This window comes from Caloenas nicobarica, chromosome 1 (genome assembly GCF_036013445.1).
Source record: "Caloenas nicobarica isolate bCalNic1 chromosome 1, bCalNic1.hap1, whole genome shotgun sequence".
Classification (NCBI taxonomy): domain Eukaryota; kingdom Metazoa; phylum Chordata; class Aves; order Columbiformes; family Columbidae; genus Caloenas; species Caloenas nicobarica.
This window is the reverse complement of record NC_088245.1, coordinates 130863668-130885709: the sequence shown is the minus strand read 5'-3', so window position 1 is coordinate 130885709 and position 22042 is coordinate 130863668. Positions and strand designations below refer to the sequence as shown.

Sequence of the window (22042 nt, the reverse complement as noted above, 5' to 3'; positions counted from 1 at the left end):
GGTCTTGTACCTCTGTTAGAATTATGCAACCAGTCAGACATCCAACCCCCTTGCCAAGATCAGAGCCATTTTTCATCCTTTGGTTCTTCTCAGATCTGGTCCTTATATTGACAGCCGGCTTCCTTACTTTCCACAGTACGGCATTGGTATTCTACAGCTGCACAGTGTTAAATGTGATCTGCCCTTGCGATTTTTTTTCTCCTCTTTTTTTTAAGCAAACCTCATACTATATGGATGTCACATTCCTCTAACTGCTCCTTCTCTGTGTCTACAATTATGCATGTTAAAATACTCTGGTTTTAACACGACCTTAGAATGGCATATTCTTGAGCCACAGATCATGTCTATTACAACCTTTAAACTTCTAAAAATGCTGGAAGGAGGAATACTTCATTCTCTATGTTGGACACTGAGAAGACAAGAAACAATATGCTTAGACTTGAACAGCAGAGATTCATAGAATCACAGAATCATTTTTGTTGGAAGAGACCCTCAAATCATCAAGTTCAACCACAACCTAACTCTGGCACTAAACCACGTCCCTAAGAACCTCGTCTACACGTTTTAAATGCCTCCAGGGATGGTGACTCCACCACTTGCCTGGGCAGCCTGTTCCAAGGCCTGACAACCCTTTTCGTGAAGAAATGTTTCCTAATGTCCAACCTAAACCTCCCCAGTGCAACTTGAGGCCATTTCTCCTCGTCCTACTGCTTGTTACTTGGGAGAAGAGACCAACACTCTCTAAGCTACACCCTCCTTTCAGGCAGCTGTAGCCAGCGATCAGGTCTCCCCTCAGCCTCCTTTTCTCCAGGCTGAACAGCCCCAGCTCCCTCAGCTGCTCCTCATCAGACTGGTGCTCCTGACCCCTCACCAGCTTCGTCACCCTTCATCACCCTCCTCTGAACTCTCTCCAGCACCTCCATGTCTTTCTTGTAGTGAGGGGCCCAAAACTGAACACAGGATTCAAGGTGGGGCCTCACCAGTGCTGAGTACAGTGGCACAATCACTTCTCTAGTCCTGCTGGCCACACTATTCCTGATACAAGCCAGGATGCTGTTGGTCTTTTTGGCCACCTGGGCACACTGCTGGCTTATGTTCAGCCGGCTGTCAATCAACACCCCCAGGTCCCCCTCTGCCAGGCAGCTTTCCAGCCACTCTTCCCGAGCCTGTAGCGCTGCCTGGGGTTGTTGTGACCCAAGTGTGGGACCCGGCACTTGGCCTTGTTAAACCTCATACAATTGGCCTCAGCCCAACGATCCAGCCGGTCCAGATCCCTCTGTACGGCCTTCCTACTCTCCAGCAGATCAACACTCTCACACAACTTGGTGTCATCTGCAAACTTACTGAGGTAAGTTTGGTTGGACATGAGGCTAAGTATATTTTTAACTTTCCAGAAGCAAGGAAAGTGAGGCACCAGAGAGACTGCTTTATGAGACTGAAGCCTCTCGCACTATAGCTCTCTGCAACAGACATTTACCTTCGTCAGAAATACCACAGGTGGAGATGAACCTGCCCTGGCGGATGCACAACACGAGATCTCACTGCCCTTAAAGTTCTATCATCCTCAGTCATCCCATCAGAAAGTAGATTTAAAGCAACTTGGCTGCACTGAAGTCTGAAACTAGTCTTTAATCTAGTCCAGCCTTACTTTGAAAAGTCACGGAACCAAGCATCCAGAAGCTAGCCAGCCACACCTGTGGTCAGAGAAAAGAGCGACAGCCCGTATGAACAGAAGGAAGGAGGACAGCAGGGCAGCCCTTCTGCACACAGGTCCCTGAGCTTGGCAGCTCGTGGTGCTCAGCCTCCTTACTTCACACGGGCTTTGAAGAGGCTGGTGGATCAAGGTGTAGCTGATGGAAAAGGCGAATAATGATCTGTGCTGATGTACGAGGGAAAGACTGAGCTGAATATCGTGATGGTTCAGATTCAGAAAGGTAAACAACTGCTGGGGGGAGCTCACATATCTTTGTGCAGGACACCTACTGCTTATTATAGTTTGACTATTTTCCTGCAAAGATGTTGAGAAAACGAGTCCCTTATAACCTGCAGTCTTTCTATTCCCCTAAGGACATCCCAGTTTTGACTAATCCCACAGAACAGCAGAGAGCTCCAGTAGCACCATGGGCTCTTTTCTGTACTTAAGATAAAGCCCATCCCTTTAATACATTTAATCAACTATTTCTCTTCCTCCAAGGTCAGAACAGAACCTTCCCAGCTCTTTTCCAACTCTCAGATCAGCATGTTCTTCATGTACCATACCATCATTACCTTTATTATGGGAAAAAAAAAAATGCAAGCAGAAGCTCCCTGGCAGATGATACTTATATTGGGAATATGCAGGCAGGAAGTGTTGGTTTGCCCACGCACTACATCTAATTTGCACTGCTCCTTGTGTCTTGTCCTCAGGAGTTTCTTCTTTCCTACAGCCCACTGAATACATGCCCTAGTGACTTACATATTTCACTACTGCTGGTTTCAGGTCTGGTTAAGCACTACAATACACAGCAGCATTTAGAGTGGCCTGCTGGAATGCCCAAGGCAATGCCTACTTTTATATTTTCCAATGAAAAGCAGTGATAGCTTCATTATTGCCTTCCCAGCCTGAGCTTTGAAGCTGTAACCACAGGTACTCACTGTAAGATTTAGTGTAGACCTGCACAAAAAAGAGAAGTCTCCCAAGATTCCTATGTGTGCTTTTTGTTCTATTATTTTAGCTCTTAAAATACATGTAAGGACACACCATTTACCTTGGCGTCTCTAGTACTGCTCCCAGGCCTCTAAAAGATTCAGCATTGTCATGCTAGTACCAAAGCCATGAAACATCAACACGCATTTCAAACCGCTGCACTCTTAGCTGGTATGTGTTTCCAACCTATCAAGATGAGGGGGGGAAATGAAATTGTTTGAGCGACAAAGCCAGCCAGGAAATCTCTGACATAGTTCATTATGCCCCGCAGCCTCTGAATTTCTTTTTATTATCGTTCTTTAGTCTTCAGGTCCTACATGTTCGACAGCCAGGGTCACTCTTAGAATTGTCAAATGATATTCCCTGTGTGATCACTCACTCTCAGACAATAAGAAACTTCATTTTGTTTCACAGTCAATAATGTTTTAATGTCACTTTTTTCATTTTCCTGCATGCTCTGCAATCCCTCCCAATATTAAACAACCAAACATCCCTATTATTGCTGTAATTCACCTCACAACATCCCAGATGCTTAAAAACACTCTGCCAGGGGAGAGGAGCAGAGAGTCCCAAATCTCACCTTCACATTATCCTTGCCAAAAGGAAACAACATTTACTACCCAGCCTTTCATTAAAGGAATTCCCTCTCTTTCCTGAAGAGGTCTTTCAAAATACTTCTGATCCACGGAGAGCTTGATTCCTTACGTTCCCTCAAATTTGCTTTTCCTGAAGAAAAGCAAAGCTTCTTGCTGTCTTCATTTGAAACAAATGGAGGGAGGGAGCACACACAAGTGCCTCCCTTTACCTCCAAAGAGAAACTCCAGCGTTTTGGCCCATCTTTCCATACTCCCGGGAGTTGCTTATTTGGCTTCTTTCCCCTCTCCATGCTCCAAGTGACTCCAGGTTTTCCCCTACTCTGGTAAGGATGACATTTGGGAGTTCAGCACCCTGACTTTCTCTGGAACCTCTACTTGCATGCTTGTTCTTCTGGGCAGAGCCAGAGCACCTGCTTTCCATCCTCCAAATCGGCACCCTCAAGTAGCCATTTGTGAATTGCTTAACCTCAAATGGTCTGCTTTTTAAGGAGAGAGACTTAATAATCCGTTAGATGTGGACAGGTTTGAAGAGCTGATGACAAACTGCCCTGCTGCACATCCCTCCCTACCTCCCAAAGCCCACTGTTCCTCCAGCACTCCAGCTGTGCCCTTTGGCATGGGCTCTGCACCTGCTCCCCACCTCCTTTGGAGCACACAGTTCTGCAGAAGTGGCACTGCAAGAAGTTCTGAAGTGTAATATCTAGGAATGAATGCAGCCACAAGACATCTCTCGCGCTTCCTTCTGGCATGCTAAAAAAACATTTGTGCCCCTCAGCCACAGTTATTAGCATAAGACAGCATCCAATTTGCAAGGCAAAAGCTGCCATCTTGCACCTCTTCTTCAGCAGAAAGAGCTTTGAGGTAAACAGCAAATTAAGTTAGCCCCAAAGTCAAGTGTACTGGCTAAAAGCATGCATTTCTCTAAAACAATTCTCCCACCCCACCATAAAGGATCACAAGAATACAAAGCATGGCCATACAACAGCAGATAGTTTCCATGTCCCTCCCAAATTCTTCTGGTTTCTCTTCACCAAGCACCAGCAAGAAGCTGCCCCTCAAAAACCCCTGAGATTCAGTTAGACACCATCCCTGAAAAAGAGACACAGATGCAGAGAGATTCTGCAGATACCTGCTGCCTCTTTTTGCTAATTAAGATGTCAGAACTCTTCATCTCCTTACACTGTAATTTATTAGTTTGACATGCTACAGAGACTATCAGCAGTTGTTACCAAATTACCAAGGCTCCCATTTCAAATGGGAGGACAGGTGCTTTCTGGTATTTGGAATAGAAAACAAAACAAAAGAAAGAGAGATGCAGAAGCATCTCTGTTACTATTGCTTCCAATCTGGGAGGGAGAAAGTACAATCATTCCCTCTATGCGCATTCATAACACAATACTATTACCAATGAGTAAGGAGGACAATCAGATGTGATCCTCCTCCCTGGGTAGGAATAACACCATGCACCGGGGGGACTGGCCAGCTGGAAAACACTAGAAAAACACTTTTTTTTTTTTTCAAATGTGAGGGATGACTGCACATGGGCACAGGTTGCCCAAGGATGTTATGGAGTCTCCATCCGTGGAAATATTCAAAAGCTGTCTGGACATGATCCTGAGCAACCTGCTCTAGGTGTACCTGCTTGAGCAGTGGGGTTGGACTAGGTGACCTCCAGAGGTCCCTTCCAACCTCAACTATTCTGTGAAGGACACTCCAACAGGACTGCATTCGTTGCTGTTATAGGCTCTTATTTACCTTAGCTCAGTGCCAAGCACCTACTCAGAGCAGCCTCACTGTGCCAGCTTCCTTACAGACAAAAGTGCAGCAGAAGCACACTCATCTGAGGAAATTCAGTCTAGAAATGTGGTTTCACAATTGCACTTAAGCTGATCTAGATACCAGCTGCCATGGAAAAAAAGAAGTCTCGCTTTCCCACTCGCTTTATTCCTAGCAACATACGCATTCCTCTCTCCATGCTTGACCCCCATAGTGAGCTGAAAAAAGAATGACACAAAGAAAGAGTTACTTGCTTCCACTAAGACAGCGTGAACGCTTTTTTCTTTGGGGTTTGGGGACAGGGGCAAAGAACCCTTTTCATTAGCAGCTGGGATATTCCACCAGCTCAGCAGTGCTGTGAGGCGGCACCTCAGACAGGCAGCAGATGGGTAAGAGACACCAGGGAGCAGGAGGGAGCGAGGCAGTGAGGGAGCATCATGGTCTCTCTCCACTGGGAGACCCTGATGGTGAGTCTCTAACAGGCCTTGCGGCAGAGCATCAGGGGAAGCAGGGCTGCAGGTGCTTGCTGCAGGTTACTCCCAAACACACAGAAGAAAATAAAAGAGCTCTGAGCCACCATTGTTAAAAAACAGCGCTAAGAGTAGCAGACTTAATGAAGCCTAGCTTTCCCTGCCTTCAGGAGGGAGGCTGTCTCTGAGACTAATGACTTCACTGCAAGCTTCAGCTGGGGCTTCTCCTTCAGCTGGCAGAGTCATTTGGAGGCACTGCTAGAGCCCTTGAAGAAAACGGCCTCCTTCAGTCCCGTGCCACCTCCCCGACTGGGCTACCTCCTCTCCACAAGACTTGCAGGAACTCGTTTATCTCCAAGCTCTCTGCTCCCGTCAAATTTGCGTGAAATTGGCCAAAGGGCTGCTGGGTTATCCGGGAAGGGGTGGCAGACGAGGCAGCACAAGCAGGTAAGCCATCTTTCTCTGAGAACCCAGCCTGAGGAAACCCAACGAGAGGCAGAGGCTGGGAATCGAAAACCACACAGAGGGAAAAAGCACTAGAAAAGACAAGGCAGAACAACGCTAAGAACGGCTTTTGAAGTGAAGACAAGCATCTTGCAGTTGGCAAGGCAGAGGAGGAGGAATTAATTTGAGAGTTCAGGAGAATGAGCAGACAAAAAGCCTGAACAAATTTCAGAGGCAGAGATGGACAGGAAGTGCTGCAGCTTACACTTCTTAAGCAGAAAGACTCAGGTGAACATGCACATAAGTAAGCGCCAGAGATAGAGGTCAAGATTTTAATTTGAACAGAAATATGAATTCAATACATCAGCAGAGAGAGGCTAGTCCAATTTTTATTAGTGGATAAAATTACCAAGAGGCAGGGACTATAGGAATTGGTGGACACGGTCACAGAAAGAGCCTCTTGTAGCCACAAAAAAAAAAGGACCCTGAAGCTGAGCATGGTATACTCAGGAGGATGTAAGAAAAGCTCTGTTAGAGAGGCAGGAGAAGGCAAAGACAACAGGACTCTGAGGAAACCGCTCCAAGAAGAGACCAAAACTGGTCACTGCAAGGGCACTTGCTAAGTCAAGGAAGGTAATGCTGGAGCACGACTGAGACACAGAGCAGTGGGGGCTGTTACGAAAACCCTTGTGAAGTAAATCACAGAGACAGACTAAACTGGCAGAAAGCTGGGAGGCAAGAGCTCCAGACAGAGCATCCCATGGGGCTTGCACAGGACAGAGCAGCTGCTGAAGGAGAAGGGGATAAAGCAGCTTTGGATTGAGAGTGGGGAAGCTACGAGTAGCAAAGCAAACCAGAGAGACAAGGGAAAATGAGCTGGGACCCGTAAGGCAAGCAAAAAGATTAGAAAATCTACCGTTGTGAAAAGCATGGAGGGGAACACAGGGCGAACCCCCAGGCAAAGGCAGGCCCTTGCTTGTATGCCAGTCCTCTTTGTACAAAAAGTTGCTGAAGTCTGAGGAGCAAATGTGAAGATAGAGAAGGTCCAGGCTGAGGGGGGAAAGTATCGCTAGTGACGATATCGTGAAGCAGGAGAAGTAAAAGCGTTTATGAGAAACAAGGCAGAGGGAAGGAGCCGAGCATTCTCTGAGATGAGTCGGTGCGGCCAGGGGACTCATGCAGGTGGTGCAGCACCTCATGACAGCAGGAGCAGAGGCAGCAGATGGTGGGGCCAGGAGATGGGAGAGAGGGTGGAAAAAGTGTCCCGGGGGGTAGGGGCAGATGCCACTGCATCAGTGGTATAAACAGCTACGGGACACAAATACTGACAAAAGAAGAGGGGTGGGGGGAAATCCAAATCCAAGGTGCAAGAAGAAAGGTGGCACCAAGAGTGGCAGGGGAGGGGGAAAGCAGAAAAAACCCCAAAGGGGGAGAGTGGTGTTGGCTGAAAACGAAGACAAGCCTGGCTGGCAAGCCAGTTACCTCGTTATGGCATGGGTGATATAGGCATGGGGAGGAAGGACCCTGGACTAGGCAACAGCAGCTGCTGAACGAGAGGGGCCCCAGCCTTCGGCACCGAGACAAGAACTACACACCAGAGATGTGATGGAGAAAGGGACATGACCTTAATGACCACAAGTCTCACTTGATGTGAAAAAATCTGCAAGTTGGATTTTTTCAATATCATCAGCTCAGCAACACCACACAGCACAAGTCCAAACACCCTCCTGCCTCCCAAGGCAATGTGTCTCGGCACCCACGTGAGGACATGCGGCAGTGTGGCCCAAGAGATGCTCCAAAGGTGATACACCCCGACTTCAGCATAGAGCAGACTTGCCCCTTTGTAGGGCTGCAGGTTTACCTGAAGGTCTGGAAGAAAGCACAGTCCTGGTTTCTAGACACAGACTACGTGTCTGAAGGTGACTAAACAGCATTTGTCACTAAACAAAAAAAATCTTTCCCAATCAAACCCTTCCTCTGTCAATACACCACTCTGAGCATCTTCTTGGCTACACTCCCCGATGAGCAGATGTATGCAGAAGTTTTGATCTTCAGCTGCTTACTTAGCAGAGCCTAGTCACTTCTGATCAGGGAGTTAAGGAAAGGCTTACATAGCTACCAGGGAGGGAGGCTTTTTATTTATCTGATTTCAACATGCCCAAGTTATCAGACTCTAGAGAAATTCAATTAATGAGAATAAAACTCTTGTTTGATGCAAGTCTGAAAGGGTGGGGTTTTTTTCTGTAAATAGCTGCACCCCAGAGATTTTACACTGATTATAAGCCTTTACAGCGACTGACTGCTGCAAGTTGAACAGATACATCGACCACACCAAAACACCATGCATGCTGCAGACCTGTTGGGAGCTGACAGAGCTGGAGGAGACCAGTGTAAAGATGGGAGGAGGCAGGGAGGGCCAGGAAGGCAGAGCCTGGAAGAAGAGAAGAACAAGCCCAAAGGAGCTGCTGATGCTATCCCCGCTCCTCAGTTTACTGTAGCGGACTACAAGTAGTAAGGGTTAACACCAGTTGCACTAAAGCACAGTTTTGTGAGTGTCTGATCATGGCAGCTATGACATACCAGCTCCAGACACAGAGGCAAAATTAAATGCCCTGCACAGGCTCGCAAGGCAAGGCAAGAGCACCGCTGGCATGTGGCTGCTCCCAGTAAACATCCCAAAGCATGTGAAAGCCACCCTGGTTGCCCAAAGCTTCAGCCACCCCAGGCCATGGAGGTATCCCCAGCTCCACCACAGCTGCCTGCTCCTCACCAAGCCCCAGGGCTTGGTGCCTGGCTCATGCCAGGGCCTCCTGCCACCATGGCATCCCCTGGGTCTCCCCTGAGGAGGGAGGAGAGATTTCCTTCTCAAGCCAGGCCATGAACAGGAAGGCACTGAATTTTCTCTCACATCAAGGCAGGAAAGGGGCCACGACCATGGCAGGGTGGCTGTGCATGCACTCCATGCCAGCAGCAGCCCCCTCCTCGTACCCTGCCCGGTGTTGAGGGCTGCCTTCCCCAAATGGCTCTGCACCCCAGGAGGCTGATCTACAGCCAGAGACAGCAGCACTGACATAAGTTTTGCAGCCTGCATTTTGCAGCCATGATGGCATGATGAAGTCAGACGTCTGCTCTGCTGTGCCCAGGCTAAAGGGGTGACCCGGACCCCAACATATGGGGCAGGCACAGCTGGCCAGGGCGCCTGTGCTCCATGCTGGCGGCTGTGCCACTGCAGATGCTGCCCAGCGTGGTGGGAGGCCCCTTCGAGGCCCGCCTGCACGCGTTTGAGATACTGGGGTCTGTCCAAACAGGCATGGCTGCAGGGACATGGGGGTCAAGCACATCACAGGGCGAGACGAAACAGCCACTGAGATCGCTGCTGTCACAGAGATAGGGGCTGCGTGCTTGCAGTTTCTTTTTAAAAATTAATGTTTCCCATACCGGTAAAACACACGCAAAGCATGGCCACACATCCCTCCCCGAGCACCCTGCAGGAGCCTAAAAGGAGAAAATGTCAACAGTGACCACCCAAAGCGGTGACCGTAGGAAGGAGGAGGCCAGGCTGCCATACTGTGGCTGCTCCAGCTTTGCTGGGCTGCTGCCAGGGCCGGGCCCACTATGTGTGCTGCCGCCTGGCAGGGTGCCACGAATCAGACACAACCCCTCTCCCAAGGTGGGACCGAGGGGCTCCAGCAAGCCCGGGGAATGATCCCCAAATGTTAGTACAGCAATGGGTCATGCCTGGGCCTGGGTTAGCCACGAGCACCATGGAAGTGGGGGAAAGAAGGAACTCCAAAAATCCTCTCTTAAGGTCGTCTGGCTGGCCTTAAAGGGAACATAAGAAGGAAGATTACAAATCGTTGAACCAATAGAAACCAAACATAGGGTGCAAAACTCTTATACAAACTTTTTTTTTTTTTTTCCCAAATTCTGTCATGAAGATAAGCATGGCTCCTGACTCCAGCTTCCAGGCAGCCCTCGTCCTAGGAGATTTAGACAATGTTTATTCAACGCACATTTCACTAAAACTCACATCCTTATACCCAGCCAGGAGACCAAACAAACATCTGTAATTTCCTCTGACACCTCCTAGCTACACTGCTCTGACAAAAGCAACCAGAGGATTCCAGTACCATTACATGCCAAAGAGAAAAGAAACTCCAGCTCCTTTACTAAGTCTCTTTGACAGAGCAAGTGAGCGAGAACCAGCCAGAATTCATCAGCTGCTTAGGGCAGCACCAAGAATACCTCCTGGCTGTATACCTGGGAAAGACACGTAGGTATTTCTATAGTCTACTTATGCAGAAACCTCAGGAACTCTTCCTCCTCTTCCCTAAGGGAGATTCAAGACATTTGAGGTTTAACAGCTGCAACAAACAGTCTCCTCTTACAAGAGAAAATATTCAGGAACATGATAACAAGACACACAGTTACTGCAACAGGATGAAAACATGGAAAAAGCCTCTGGGGTCTAAGCACTGTCCTAATGACTGCAGACTGCCGCTCAGAAAATCTGAACTCCAGTATACAGCTCTCATCACCACTTGCTGATCAAATAGGAATGGCAAGATGCAAATCTTGCTGCCTGCAAGAGAGGTAATCTAAGATACCATTTGCGAGCAACCTGCTAGCAATGCCACAGTCCCAGCAAACACACAGAAATAAAAATCTGCAAATCCTGCAGTCATTCCCCAGTAGATTATGGTGCTTAACCCAAACATTAGTACTTTTCTGTCTGGGGAAGTTGAGGGCACGGCCTTTATTACACTTAAAACAGCAAGGGAATATATTCTCTATTCAAATTTGATTGCAGACATGGGAGATGGGTTTAAAAAAAAAAGAGTTAGAAGGGAAATAATGCCAGCTATGCTCATTTAAAATAGTTTTAAGGACAGTATTTTACTTATTTCACAGCCAAGAGGTATAACAATTCTACAAAGCCAACTCAAAATTAGCAAATACATTTTGCCTGTACACTAGAAGAGAATGCAGATGCTAAACCTGTTATATAGACAGCAAAGTGTCATCAGAGCAAAGAAGGTAAAAATAGCAAACTTATCTGTAAGATGACTAAGAAAATGCATTTTCAAAAATATGCTTTTAAATATGACACCCTTTTCTTAGAACTGCATGCATCCATTTAGCTTTGTTAATTGCTCAATTCTTTCTTTTGATAATTTATTTTTGGCCTCCCACTAACACACTTCCCCAGAAGCCTCACTTCACCCTACCCACACTCAAGCCTGGCATGCATGTACTCAGAACGATTTAGAAACTGATGCTGATCACCCCAGTAACTACAGAAAATCTCTACCACAGCACTTACAGGAGCATGTATTGGAAAACTGGATTCCTGCTGTCTCCCACCCTCATTTCTACCCCTTCCTCTTCACCCTCATCCATCTCAGGGGTCTTCATGCCTACACTGGCAACTTCCAGGACTGATGAACCCTCCCTTCTCGCACAACTCTCGCTTCCAGCACTTTGGCAGGCAAGAAACAGTCCACCTCTTTTTCCAGGCCACCACCAGCGCCTGACGGAGGAAGCTGGATGTTATCACCTCAGGAGCAGCAGTGGTTAGAAGATGCAGGAGCAGCAGAGCTGGGCACAGCTCCCGCAGCTGGGGTGGGAGTTGTGTCCCCCAGCACCTCTCCCTCCCACACGGGCTGCCAGTTCCCCGGGTGTAGAGGCAGCCGGCCTCGGCTACGGCCACGCTGCTCTGCACATCTCCTCTTCCACCAACACTCAGATACCTCCCTAAAGAAAATTGCCCTTTCCTCAGATTAAATCTCTTTAGGGACTTAGTTGGCCTCCACACAGCTGCAGCCACTGGTAATCTACATTTCCGAGGTAACGGCGGTAGTTGGTGCTTGGCCAAGCCTCTCAAGTCATTCTTCCGCCATGCCAAAGCCCTGTGTATGGCTCTCCTCCAGCTCCTTCTCACAGAGGGATGGGTACCTGCTAGCACCCCAAAAAGCCAGCTCCTCTTGCTTGCCCTGACCCTTGCTGGGAGCCCAGCCCTCCTCTTCCAGGAGCCAAGTGCAAAGTCCTGGGCTGCCCTGCCCAGCAAGCAGGTTCCCAAGGCTCAAACCCATTACGTCAAGATCATTAGGATGGTTTTAGTAATGTATCCCTGTGGATCTGCTAGAGCAGCTATCAGGTATTCGACGCACAGTAAATCCTCGCTTACACTCAGTCCTCTCATCCCTACATCGTCGCCCAAAACAAGCCAGCCGAAAGAAAGGGACAGGCTGACCTACACTACTTCGCGATCCAGATGAGAGATGGGAGAAGCAGGGTGGCACCAGGCATGGGCAGGTCTCTGAGAAGAGGCGACAGACCTCTCCAAGACCCTGGACCCCTTGTCTGCTCGCTGCCACCCCATGGAACTCAGGGCTGTCTCATGTGGCACAGCCACATGATGATAACAGGAGGAAACCAGCCTCCTTCCCACCACATGTTTACTGCCACCTTCTCCTTCGCAAAGGCTTAAAAAAAAGTCAGCCCAAGCACCAGGGCCAGGCACAAATCCAAGTAACTGCTGCAGTAAGCGCTACCCTTCCTTTGCATGGTGGTCACAGGGCAGCAAGGGTCCTCTGCCAAGCTCCCCGAGAGCACTCAAGCCAAAGGAAACCAACAGCAGACCCATGTGCATAGCAACTGGCAGTGTTCATCCTTTACTTTGGCAAAGTTATTCCATTTAAAAGATAAATGGGACGATCTCCCATGACTTGCCCCACAAAGGCAGAGAAAGTTGCAGTGGGAGCAAGTTTTTAGCCTCACCTCTGCCACCTCCAGCAGCAGAAGATGTACGTCCAAGTGCATTAAGGGAGATCTCTCGCTATGGAGGGGAAAGGAGCTAACCTGTGGCTGCAAAGCAACCCTGCAGGCACCAGTGGAAAATTCAAGAGGGGTGGATGGGATGTAAGAGCAGCAGAAATGAGGAAAGAACAAAACAAAACCAGGCGTCTCAGGTGAGACTTAAACACATGCAAAAATGCAGGCAGGGTACCTCTACAATGTAACAACGATAGCAGTACCTAAGAGGCCACCTCTGAACACACCTCCCCTTACACCTAGGCAAGGGAACGGGTATGGGAGGAAAAGCAATTTGAGATGAGAAAAAGGAAGGTGTTTTGATATCTACGTATGAGGATGAGCAGGCAGATTTACACCCACCTTGCAGCCCTTCAGGCTCTGGACAACCTCTGCCCCGTTGCAGCACAGGTACCCCAGGCTGAACTCTTGATCCCTGCTTGCAGGCAGGGCACTTGAAGCTGATCTTGTTCAACTCTGCCTTATTTACAGCAGAAAGGAACAAGTGCTTGGCTACTTAAAGCATTTGGCAGCTACACACTCTGGATTAGATTTAACTGCCGACTAGCTCATGGCATGGGACTGATTAGATGTAACAGCTCCTTACATGCCAGTGACCCATAGATTAACTGTGCTGCTGTAACACTGACGGCTGGAATGAATCACATCAGCTCCAAGCTACAGTCACGGGGGCTGTGCCCCACAAGCGTAACTGAGTGGCAAGGAGAGGCTGGCCCCATTCACACAGGATAAGCGAGAGAGCTTGTGCAGGTAAGTAACGCCATAGAGCTCAAAGTAAAAATCAATTTTCTTCTTCTCCTAACACCAAGAGTGAAATCAATCAGGGCATAACAATCTCTTACACGCTACGCTCCCGATATGTATAAGAAAAAAGCAGCCTGCTTGCTTAATAACAGCAAGCAAAACCCCAGCCCTAACACTGCATTTTTCCTCAAAAAAAAAAAAAAAAAAATCCCATGACATCTCTTTAAGGAACTGAGAGCAGAGACAGAGCGACTTGCCCGCAATTATATCACAAGTCAGAAGAAAGCACTTGGAATTTGCATGGTGTGACTCCTGCTGTAGGCTCCGGATAACACCGCAGGCATAAAGGTCAAACCCTTCAGCAGGAGCTCTGAAGATATTGTCTGCAGGCCACAAGCAGACAGCAGAAAGCTGGGAGATGGCACAGCGCCAGCCCGGGGTTTCTCGGTATCCATGCCCTTCATTGCAAAGCGCCTTAGCACCTGGTGGGGTGGTTAAACAATCATCCCCTGCGAGACAGAGCAAACATCCCTCCCCTGTAATGGGATTAGACAGCAGAGTGGGAAGACAGGGTACAGGAAGCTCTAGGAGGGGAAAGCAAAGCTTGACAGCATATTCAGGAGGTGGAGGAAGCTGAGGACCAAGGATTGTGCGAGCAGGGAGGGAGGAGAAAGCACTGAGCTGGGGAGATGAGATGAGATGAAATGATATGGTGAGAAGGGGCAGAGTACTTTGAAAGCACACCAGAGATAAATGCATCGAGATAATTGCTTAGAAGGGAATAAATATTAGTAAGTACTATAATTACCTTGAACACTTTACAAAGCTGTAAGAAGAAACATGACTAGAAGAAGGGCTGGCACACATGTTCATTGGGAGCTCCTATTTCACGCTAGCACGAAGGAACCAACAAGGCCTGACACCCAGGTGGGTAACTTCAGCCTGGCAGCCAGCCACAGCCCTTTGGCTAGATCCTAGGTACCGGGTAACCTGAGTTAATAAGTGCCAGATTCCAGCAATATGGTTTTCTGGAGTAAAGAGCTTCTGGACGACTTCTGACAACAAGCACCTGCCTTCTCCTGCAGCTCTTACTCAAGGTCTAGCTACACTTTCAGAGAGATTTGGAGGATTCCTGTGGCCCTGGTGATGGTGCTAAATAGAGACAGAAAGTTTCATCCCGGAAGTCAAAATCTCAATTTATCTAAGCAGCCAAATCCCGATACCCATGCTCTAATGAGAGACCAGAGCCCTTCGTTCCCTGAGAGGTAAACAGAAACCTGTTTGCTTTTTGGGGGCTCAGTATCTCACATACAAGTTTCCGTCTCTCTGAAGGCCTCAAAATCATCCATTTCACACAGCACCCTGGGTCAGTGCTGAGCTCCTCTCAAACGCAGGACAGACAGTGCTACAGAGTCCATCAAAAACCACACCTACCTCACACTGTGCGCCCAGCTTCCTTCAACAAGCTTATCAATTTCCATACAAAGCCCAAAAGCCATAAAAGTGACAGTGTGTCTCAGGCAGAGAGATCAGGGATGCAGCAGAGAGGGAAGAACAACCACCAAGAAAGCAAACAAACAAAAAACCAAAAACACAAAAAATCCAGATGCATCACCCATTCTCTGCTATTCACCTATAATCACAATTACTCCAGAGGGGAAAGCATTCACTGGGAAGCGAAGCTATCTGCTTTTGTGTGTGAAGTAGGGAACACCTGGTGAACAAAAGCTATTCCAGACCGTGCCACCAGTTAAAACAAACCAAAACTTAGCACTGCCACAACAGCTGTACATCAAAATCACCTCCGACCATGTCAGACCCTGATGAGCTGTTTTGCAAAGGTCAGAAGAGCAAAACCCAGAACACTAAATTGAACAACCAGCATTAGAGTAACACTCAGTGGTGCTAATGGCCACGCAGTTGCTCTGTGGCACACGCTCTGGATCCAGATGGTTTCTGCTATCCCGATGGGACCAATTTTGTTGCCAGAAACTGTGCAGGAATCTCCTGCACTTCAGCAGCAGCCTCAGCCCTTCCTGACTGGCAAAGTCTTACACCTGAACAAGATCAGAAGAGATAGGAGAAGCTCTAGATGATTTTTCAAGTTCCAAACAGAATCAATAGCTTGGAAGGAAAAGAGAAGTCAGCCAAGAGTGGGGCTGAGTACACTGTTCAAGAACAAGAGAACAAATACAGATGGATCCTCACTATGTCCATTTTTTTTTTATACTCTGGAGCCTTTTAGGCTTTAAAAGGTATGGGTGTGGTGGAAGACCCAGCATTTTGTTAGATCCATCCTCCAGAGCCTGTTCTCATCTATCTTTTTTATCAGCTGGGTTCTTTACTTTCCTTATCCTCCTAGTGCTTTCCCCTGGCATATCTTTTCCCCACTTCTCCACCTGACACTTCTTTCTTCCCTGTGGATCATCGCCTAACAAGAGTGGGAAACGGACCTGGAAACACCAAGGAACCACCAGCAGCGGGGTAAAACCGGAAAGAAGGAGCCACAGGAGGGTATGGGCAGCGGCTTCAGCCAGAAACTGCAGATTAAACAGAACGCAGGGCAGAGCTGTCAGCCTCTGTCAGGAGCCTGGAACAGTTCAGAGAGCCTCCCCAGGACCCCCTCCCTTCCCTTGGGCCTCCGTAAACATCTGCAGGACGTGAAAAATGGACCTACTTTCAAGTCAGACAAGTCGCCCAATCCCTCTATGTATCTACTGGTTTTGCCCAGTTAGTTTTCAGACCAAGCAAGTCCTTCCAACCAGTTCCTCACGTGAGTACCCTGACCTGCACTTTCCCCCCCCATACACTGTGCAGGAACCAGCCTGGAACAACTCCTTTCAGGAGCAGCGCTGCCTTTTAGCATTTGTGCAAGTACTGTGCAGCAACAGTACAAGTCCTGAGTGTCAAAGCCTCTCCGTTTTTGAGAAAAGCTTCCCATCACTCAGCTGAGATGGTCTGGTTTTGTGCTCACGTTCAATTACTTACTGAAACGTGACTTTAGCGGCAGCTTAGAAAGGCAAGATTTCCTCTCGTCTCATTGCCATTTGCTAATTAAACCTCCTAACGACAAAAAGCTTACTAACATACATCATTGGAAACATGTTCTTTGTACACTGATGGAGACAGGGTGAGCAACAAGTTAGAGCTGGAAATGACATATACACATGCAGACAGCCTAGACCCACTGAAGGCAGCTGCAGACCCAATTTCTTTGCCTCGCAATTTGACTAAACCCCACTTTGACAGGAAAGGCTCCATTTTAGCCACTCCATAGCTGATAAGAAACAGATGCTAAATGTCTCCTAACATTTAACCAGAGAACTGTTCCTTAAAAGGATTTTATAAGACTGGGAAAGAGATGCCAATACAAAACCAGAGTCGAAACCAATTTAGCAGGTTATCATTAAGGAGTATTTAGCATCTTAAAAGCCAGAGGCAAATCACAATACTGCAGTTTTCCAGACACTGGCTGGAGGGCCTAAATGTCCTTGATACCAGTAGACAAGTCAAATCACGAGCAGAGGAACCTTATCAACAAGAAGAAAATCCAATTGTGCTTGAAAAGCTTTCCCCTTCTTTTCAAGCAATTTTCTTGGTGCTGTAAGTTTTTTGGCAGGGTCTGCAGCTTGCTAACCATCAGACTGCAAGGAGCACTCTTTCAGGTTGTAGCACTCTGATTCATTTGAATTAAAGCAACTGAAACATCTCTGGCTTCATACTAGACTGTATAACCTTTAAGACAATGGCTGAATCCATGACTGATTTTGTAGGGGCAAGAAAGAAGCCAAGAGAGATCAAAAGGAAGAACTTTAAAAGAATTAAAAAAAAAAAAAAAAAGCAGTTCCCTGGTTAAAAAAATTCAGTAAGCCTCACACCACAGAAGCAATGCTCTCCTTCCTAAGCTCCTTGTGATCCTCTCTCTCCTGGCCCCCTCCCTGTGGTCTGCTGCGCTGTTTATTCTGCCTTTCACTTTATATAATGGGTCTGGTAAAAGTGTTCCAAGCACACATTCGATTTACAATAAAAACTGCTTTAATAAAGACATCTAACTTGACGGAAGGTCAACTAAAAGACGACAATTCGCATAAACCAAAACCTCCTGTGTAAATAAACAGGATTTTCAGGAGCCTCAGGATGTCGGCCAGTCTGGCCAAGGCTGCAGAGAGGGAGTCTCCTCACAAAGAATTACATTTTAGGGATGCACAAGAGTGGAGCCTGCCAGCCTGGCACCGACAGGGCGTCAGGGTGCAGCAAGGCAGCCTCTCACCAGGCTCGGGCAACCCAGAGAGCCCCAGCTGAACCTCACTCAGAAATGAGGTGACGGCCATGGCCACCTGCAGAGCCCCTGCCCGACATGCTCCTCAAACACAGCCCACCCTGGCCCACGGGACCGGTCCGGCGCCGCACGCCGGGGTGACCTAGAGGCAGCAAAGACAGGGGTGGTAGCAGCACAACCGGCTTGCAAAACGGAGCTCGCGGCGGAGCACTTCGGGCAGACGCAGATGGAGAAATCACGATCTTGGCCACTGTTGCTAACAACGCATCAAGGAGCAGATGAGGCGTCAGCAACACTCCCGGGCCGCTAGCTTCAGTAAACAAAAACCACCCCAAACCCTGTGTGTGGAAACACCCACTCTGCCGCTCTCTCCGTCTGTTCCCCTCCAGCCAAGCAGCCCTCAGCTCTGTCAGCATCCAGGCTTGCGTTTTGGCCACTGCCCCCTCCAGCTCCTGCGCCTGGGCAGGCAGCAGAAGAGCAGGAGGGTGCGATAGCAGAATTGAGCGTCAGTCAACTGCACGCTGCTGCTCCCCAGCCAGCACTCCTTCTCTACCAGGAGACAGGCCTTTAAGATCATCCCTGCGTTCTCCAAGAGTCGCCTCTGCATCATTATTTCACTCCAACATGCCATTTACAAGTGAGCTGCAGTTTCAAGACGTTGTGCAGGCTCTACTCCCCTCTAGGAATCGCAAATAAATCACCAATTACTATGCATGAATAGAGAGAGGAAGAGGGTAATGAGTCTATGTACATATATACATATGCAATGTTTGAACACAAAGAGCTGTAAATTGCATTCACAGGTGATATTCTGGAGACTGCAGGAGACTCAAAAGCAGAACTATTCATAAACCAGTCACCGACATGAATGAATTCAGCATTCCCCAGAAGCCTATTGTGTTTCCTATATATTAGACTATAAATATGAGGAGTATCAGACTTTGCATCCCTGCAAAAAAGAAGGTAAATCTTGCAACTACACACAGGATTAGCACTGGCTGGCACAAGTATTAATGGTCTCATCGCTGCATGAGGATTATTTACAGTACTTGCTCTATTTTCCCATTTTGTACTTGCTGTGATGAAGTGCCACTTGTTTAAAGAACCCTGTAACAAACACTGCAGCAACAGGGAAAAAACAGCAGAGATCTACAAATGTTACACCCACATGCCAGATGTGGGTTTTCAAACCCTGGTTTTGCAGTTCCTTGGATTCTGGTAGCTAGTTAATGTCTGATATATTACATTAAATCATCTACTGGCTCTTTCCATAACCACGATTCTTCCTTCAGCAATTCTAATGAGTTTCCAAAAGGATAAGGAAAAATTGAGTTGCATTTCTTTTTCTGCATACTCAGCCCATAGTACCTTATCCATACACTCTAGCATTAACATGACTTGTTTTGAACGCAACAGTCTTTTTCTAGCCAGTCAGAGATTTATGTTACAAAATAAGGCTTTTTACTCCAGCCGCCTCCCCACTAAGTCAAATGATGTCTCAGTTTTACAAACAGCAACTCGAGGCTTTGAGGCATGGTCACACATGCCCAATTTTGTTAAAGCCAGCAGCTGGGCAAATGCAGACCAACCATCTGAAGAAACCCTGCCGAAAAGCACCAAAAGAAAACTAACTCCAAGCATGCACATGGCACGCTTCCTACAGTTAAAAACAGCCTCGCGTTTAACATGTGGTCAGCACAGTGTTTTCAGAAACTAGATGTGTCCGTGGAATTTGTGGACCACCGAAAAGCAACCAGTTCTCCAGGTGATGGAAGACACCTCACGGTTCATCCCCTGGGGAGGGTGAAGGTACCTTACAGCCAATTTTAGGACAAGCCCAGAAAGCCAGTTCCTGCAAACAGAGCCGGGACAGCCCTGGCAGCCGGCCAGATGCCTGGTCAGCCCCAACACAGGGCATCCAGCGCAGGCCTGGGGGTCCCACTTCTTCTTCTCCGCTGCAGGAACCCTTCGGCAGGACGATGCCCTCTGCTGATACGGCGACACATCAGCGGGGAGCGCTTCGGAGCGGCGTGCAGGACACCGGCTGCTCGCTCGCTCGCTCCATATTAGGAAGACTTAATCCAGAACGGTGTTATTGTTCTTCAACGGTGTTATTGTTCTTCAACGGGAGAGACTAGGCACGCAAAGCCGTGACAGCGTGCGATTGCCGTTTGTCTACACCCATCTTGCGGGCTACAACAGACTGCCTGAGCAAAGTCACCCTGGATAAACTCAGCTTTAAGACGGCTTTTGTTTTTTTGCAGGGGACCCAAAGAAGAAAGCTACTGGCTAAGGGAAGTTTGAACCTCCTCCAAAACCATTTCAAAGAGTCATCTCTCTCTTTCCTAAAGACAGAGAGCATGAAAAACCACATAGACACGCAAATTAGAGACATGGACACAGGACTGCAATTCAAGTAAAAACATTCCCAAATTGGCAGAGCAGGAATGTGACAATTCTCAAGAGAGTAAAATTGCCGGCCTTGCTGCTTCCCTCAACAGCATTAATGCCAGCAGAAAATCTTACCAATGAAAAGGCAAATCAAAACAATTCTGAGGTTACTCTGTACATACACAGGCAGAAAGCAGCATGAACGCGTCATACTGTATTTTCCACAAACGCTCCTATCAACTCATCAGTACTAAGCCAGGCACATGGGCTGCCACAAAAACCCTAAGAGGCATCTTAATTGTCTTGCATTCTGCTTTTCCCAAATTTGCAGGAAAGGATCTTGCACCGCTACAGCATCTCAGACCCAAAGGACTTTACAGAACTGCGTACAGTCACCTCCTGGGCAGACACTTGCAGGACGGGACAAAAACACAGGTTTAACGGTTCACGGGGTACAAATCGCAAAGCAGAAAGAGAAGGGACTACAGGAGGAGTTCGGAGAAACAGCACAAAGCAATAAAATTGCATTTTACGACAGCAGGGACTGCCTTCCCTCTACGTTTCAACGCACTCTTCAAGAGCGAGGAAGAGGAGGACTTTGTTTCTGCAGCCTACCTTATCCCAGGCATTTTCTCTGCCTTCATTGTGCAAAAGCTCAACGCCGACCCGTAACTCCCTATCCATCGCGATTCCCCCTCCGAGACGCGTCCCCCGACCCCAGCACGGAGCAGCCCCCTGTCCGACCGCTCGCGTTCCCAAGTTGATGCCGGAGGAGGTGCCCGTCCCCTCCGTCCCCTCCCGCCCCCACGCCCCGGCAGCCCGCTCCGGCCGGACCCCGCGCCGCGCCCCGCCGAGGATGGTCAGCAGGGTATTGCAGGTGGAGATGAAACCCTGATTTTTTTTATTATTATCTATTTATTTATTTATTTCCCCACCTCCCTCCCACCGTAGAACAGCGCGGGCACTGCCAACTCCTAGGGGAAAGCGCTGGTAGCGAATGACCCTCCCGGGAGCCTTGCGAAGGAGGGCACTCGCCGGGGGTCCCGTCCCGTCCCGCCCCGCCCGGGGGACCCCCGTCCCGTCCCGTCCCGCCCCCGCCGGCGGCCAGCACTTACCGAGGAAGAGCAGGGAGGCCAGCTGCGGCCGCAGGGTCCGCATGGCTGCCGGGGCGCGGGGCGGCGGCCGCCCTTACCTCCCGCCGCGGGGCGCCGCGGGGCGCCGGCTCCCGGGGCAGGCGTCGCGCCGGGCCCGGCGGCACAAAGGGAAGGCGGCGGGGCCGGCACGGGGAGGCGCCAAGGCAGGCGGGGGCATCGCCCCCGCAGCGGGGCAGCCGCCGCGCCTCCCCGCCCCGCCGCTCCGCTCCGCTCCCCGCGGCCGCTCCGCGCCGACGGCTCCTGGGGCAGAGGCAGGAGGCGAGGGAGAAATCGTCTCGTCCGCAACGCAGAAAAAAAAAAAAAAAGGGGGGGGGGGCGGTGCACGAAACAACAACAAAAAAGATCTCACCCTAAAAGTTACAAAAATAAAGGGGGCGCCGCGCTCTCTGGCTTGCCCCGGCCCGCCGCCCTCACCTGCCTGCCCGCCCGCCCGCTCACTCGCACGGCGCTGTCGCCGCCGCCGCGGGGTGCCCGGCGCTTCCTCCGCGCCGCCAAACTCCTCCCCCGGCCCGCCCCGCCGCCGCCCGCTCCCCCCGGCGGCGGGCGGGGGAGGCGGGCAGCCCCCGGCCGGCGGGCAGGGCGCGCTGCGCGGCCGCGGAGCCGGGCAGGGCCGGGGAGGTCCCGGCGTGTGGGCGGCGCGGGGCGGGGGCCGGGGAGGGAGCTGCGGA

General features: G+C 49.3%; 1 protein-coding gene across 2 annotated transcripts in view; it reads right to left on the bottom strand.

Moving 5' to 3' along the window:
- Positions 1 to 21418, bottom strand: part of IGSF3 (immunoglobulin superfamily member 3) — a 102990-nt gene extending 81572 nt beyond the window's left edge. For both annotated transcript variants that reach the window (XM_065653713.1, XM_065653719.1), the window contains exon 1: positions 21336 to 21418. In XM_065653713.1, the coding sequence (XP_065509785.1) occupies positions 21336 to 21378 (43 nt within the window). In that variant the 5' untranslated portion in view covers positions 21379 to 21418. The remainder of the gene's footprint in view (positions 1 to 21335) is intronic.
- Between the last annotated feature and the right edge of the window lie 624 nt (positions 21419 to 22042).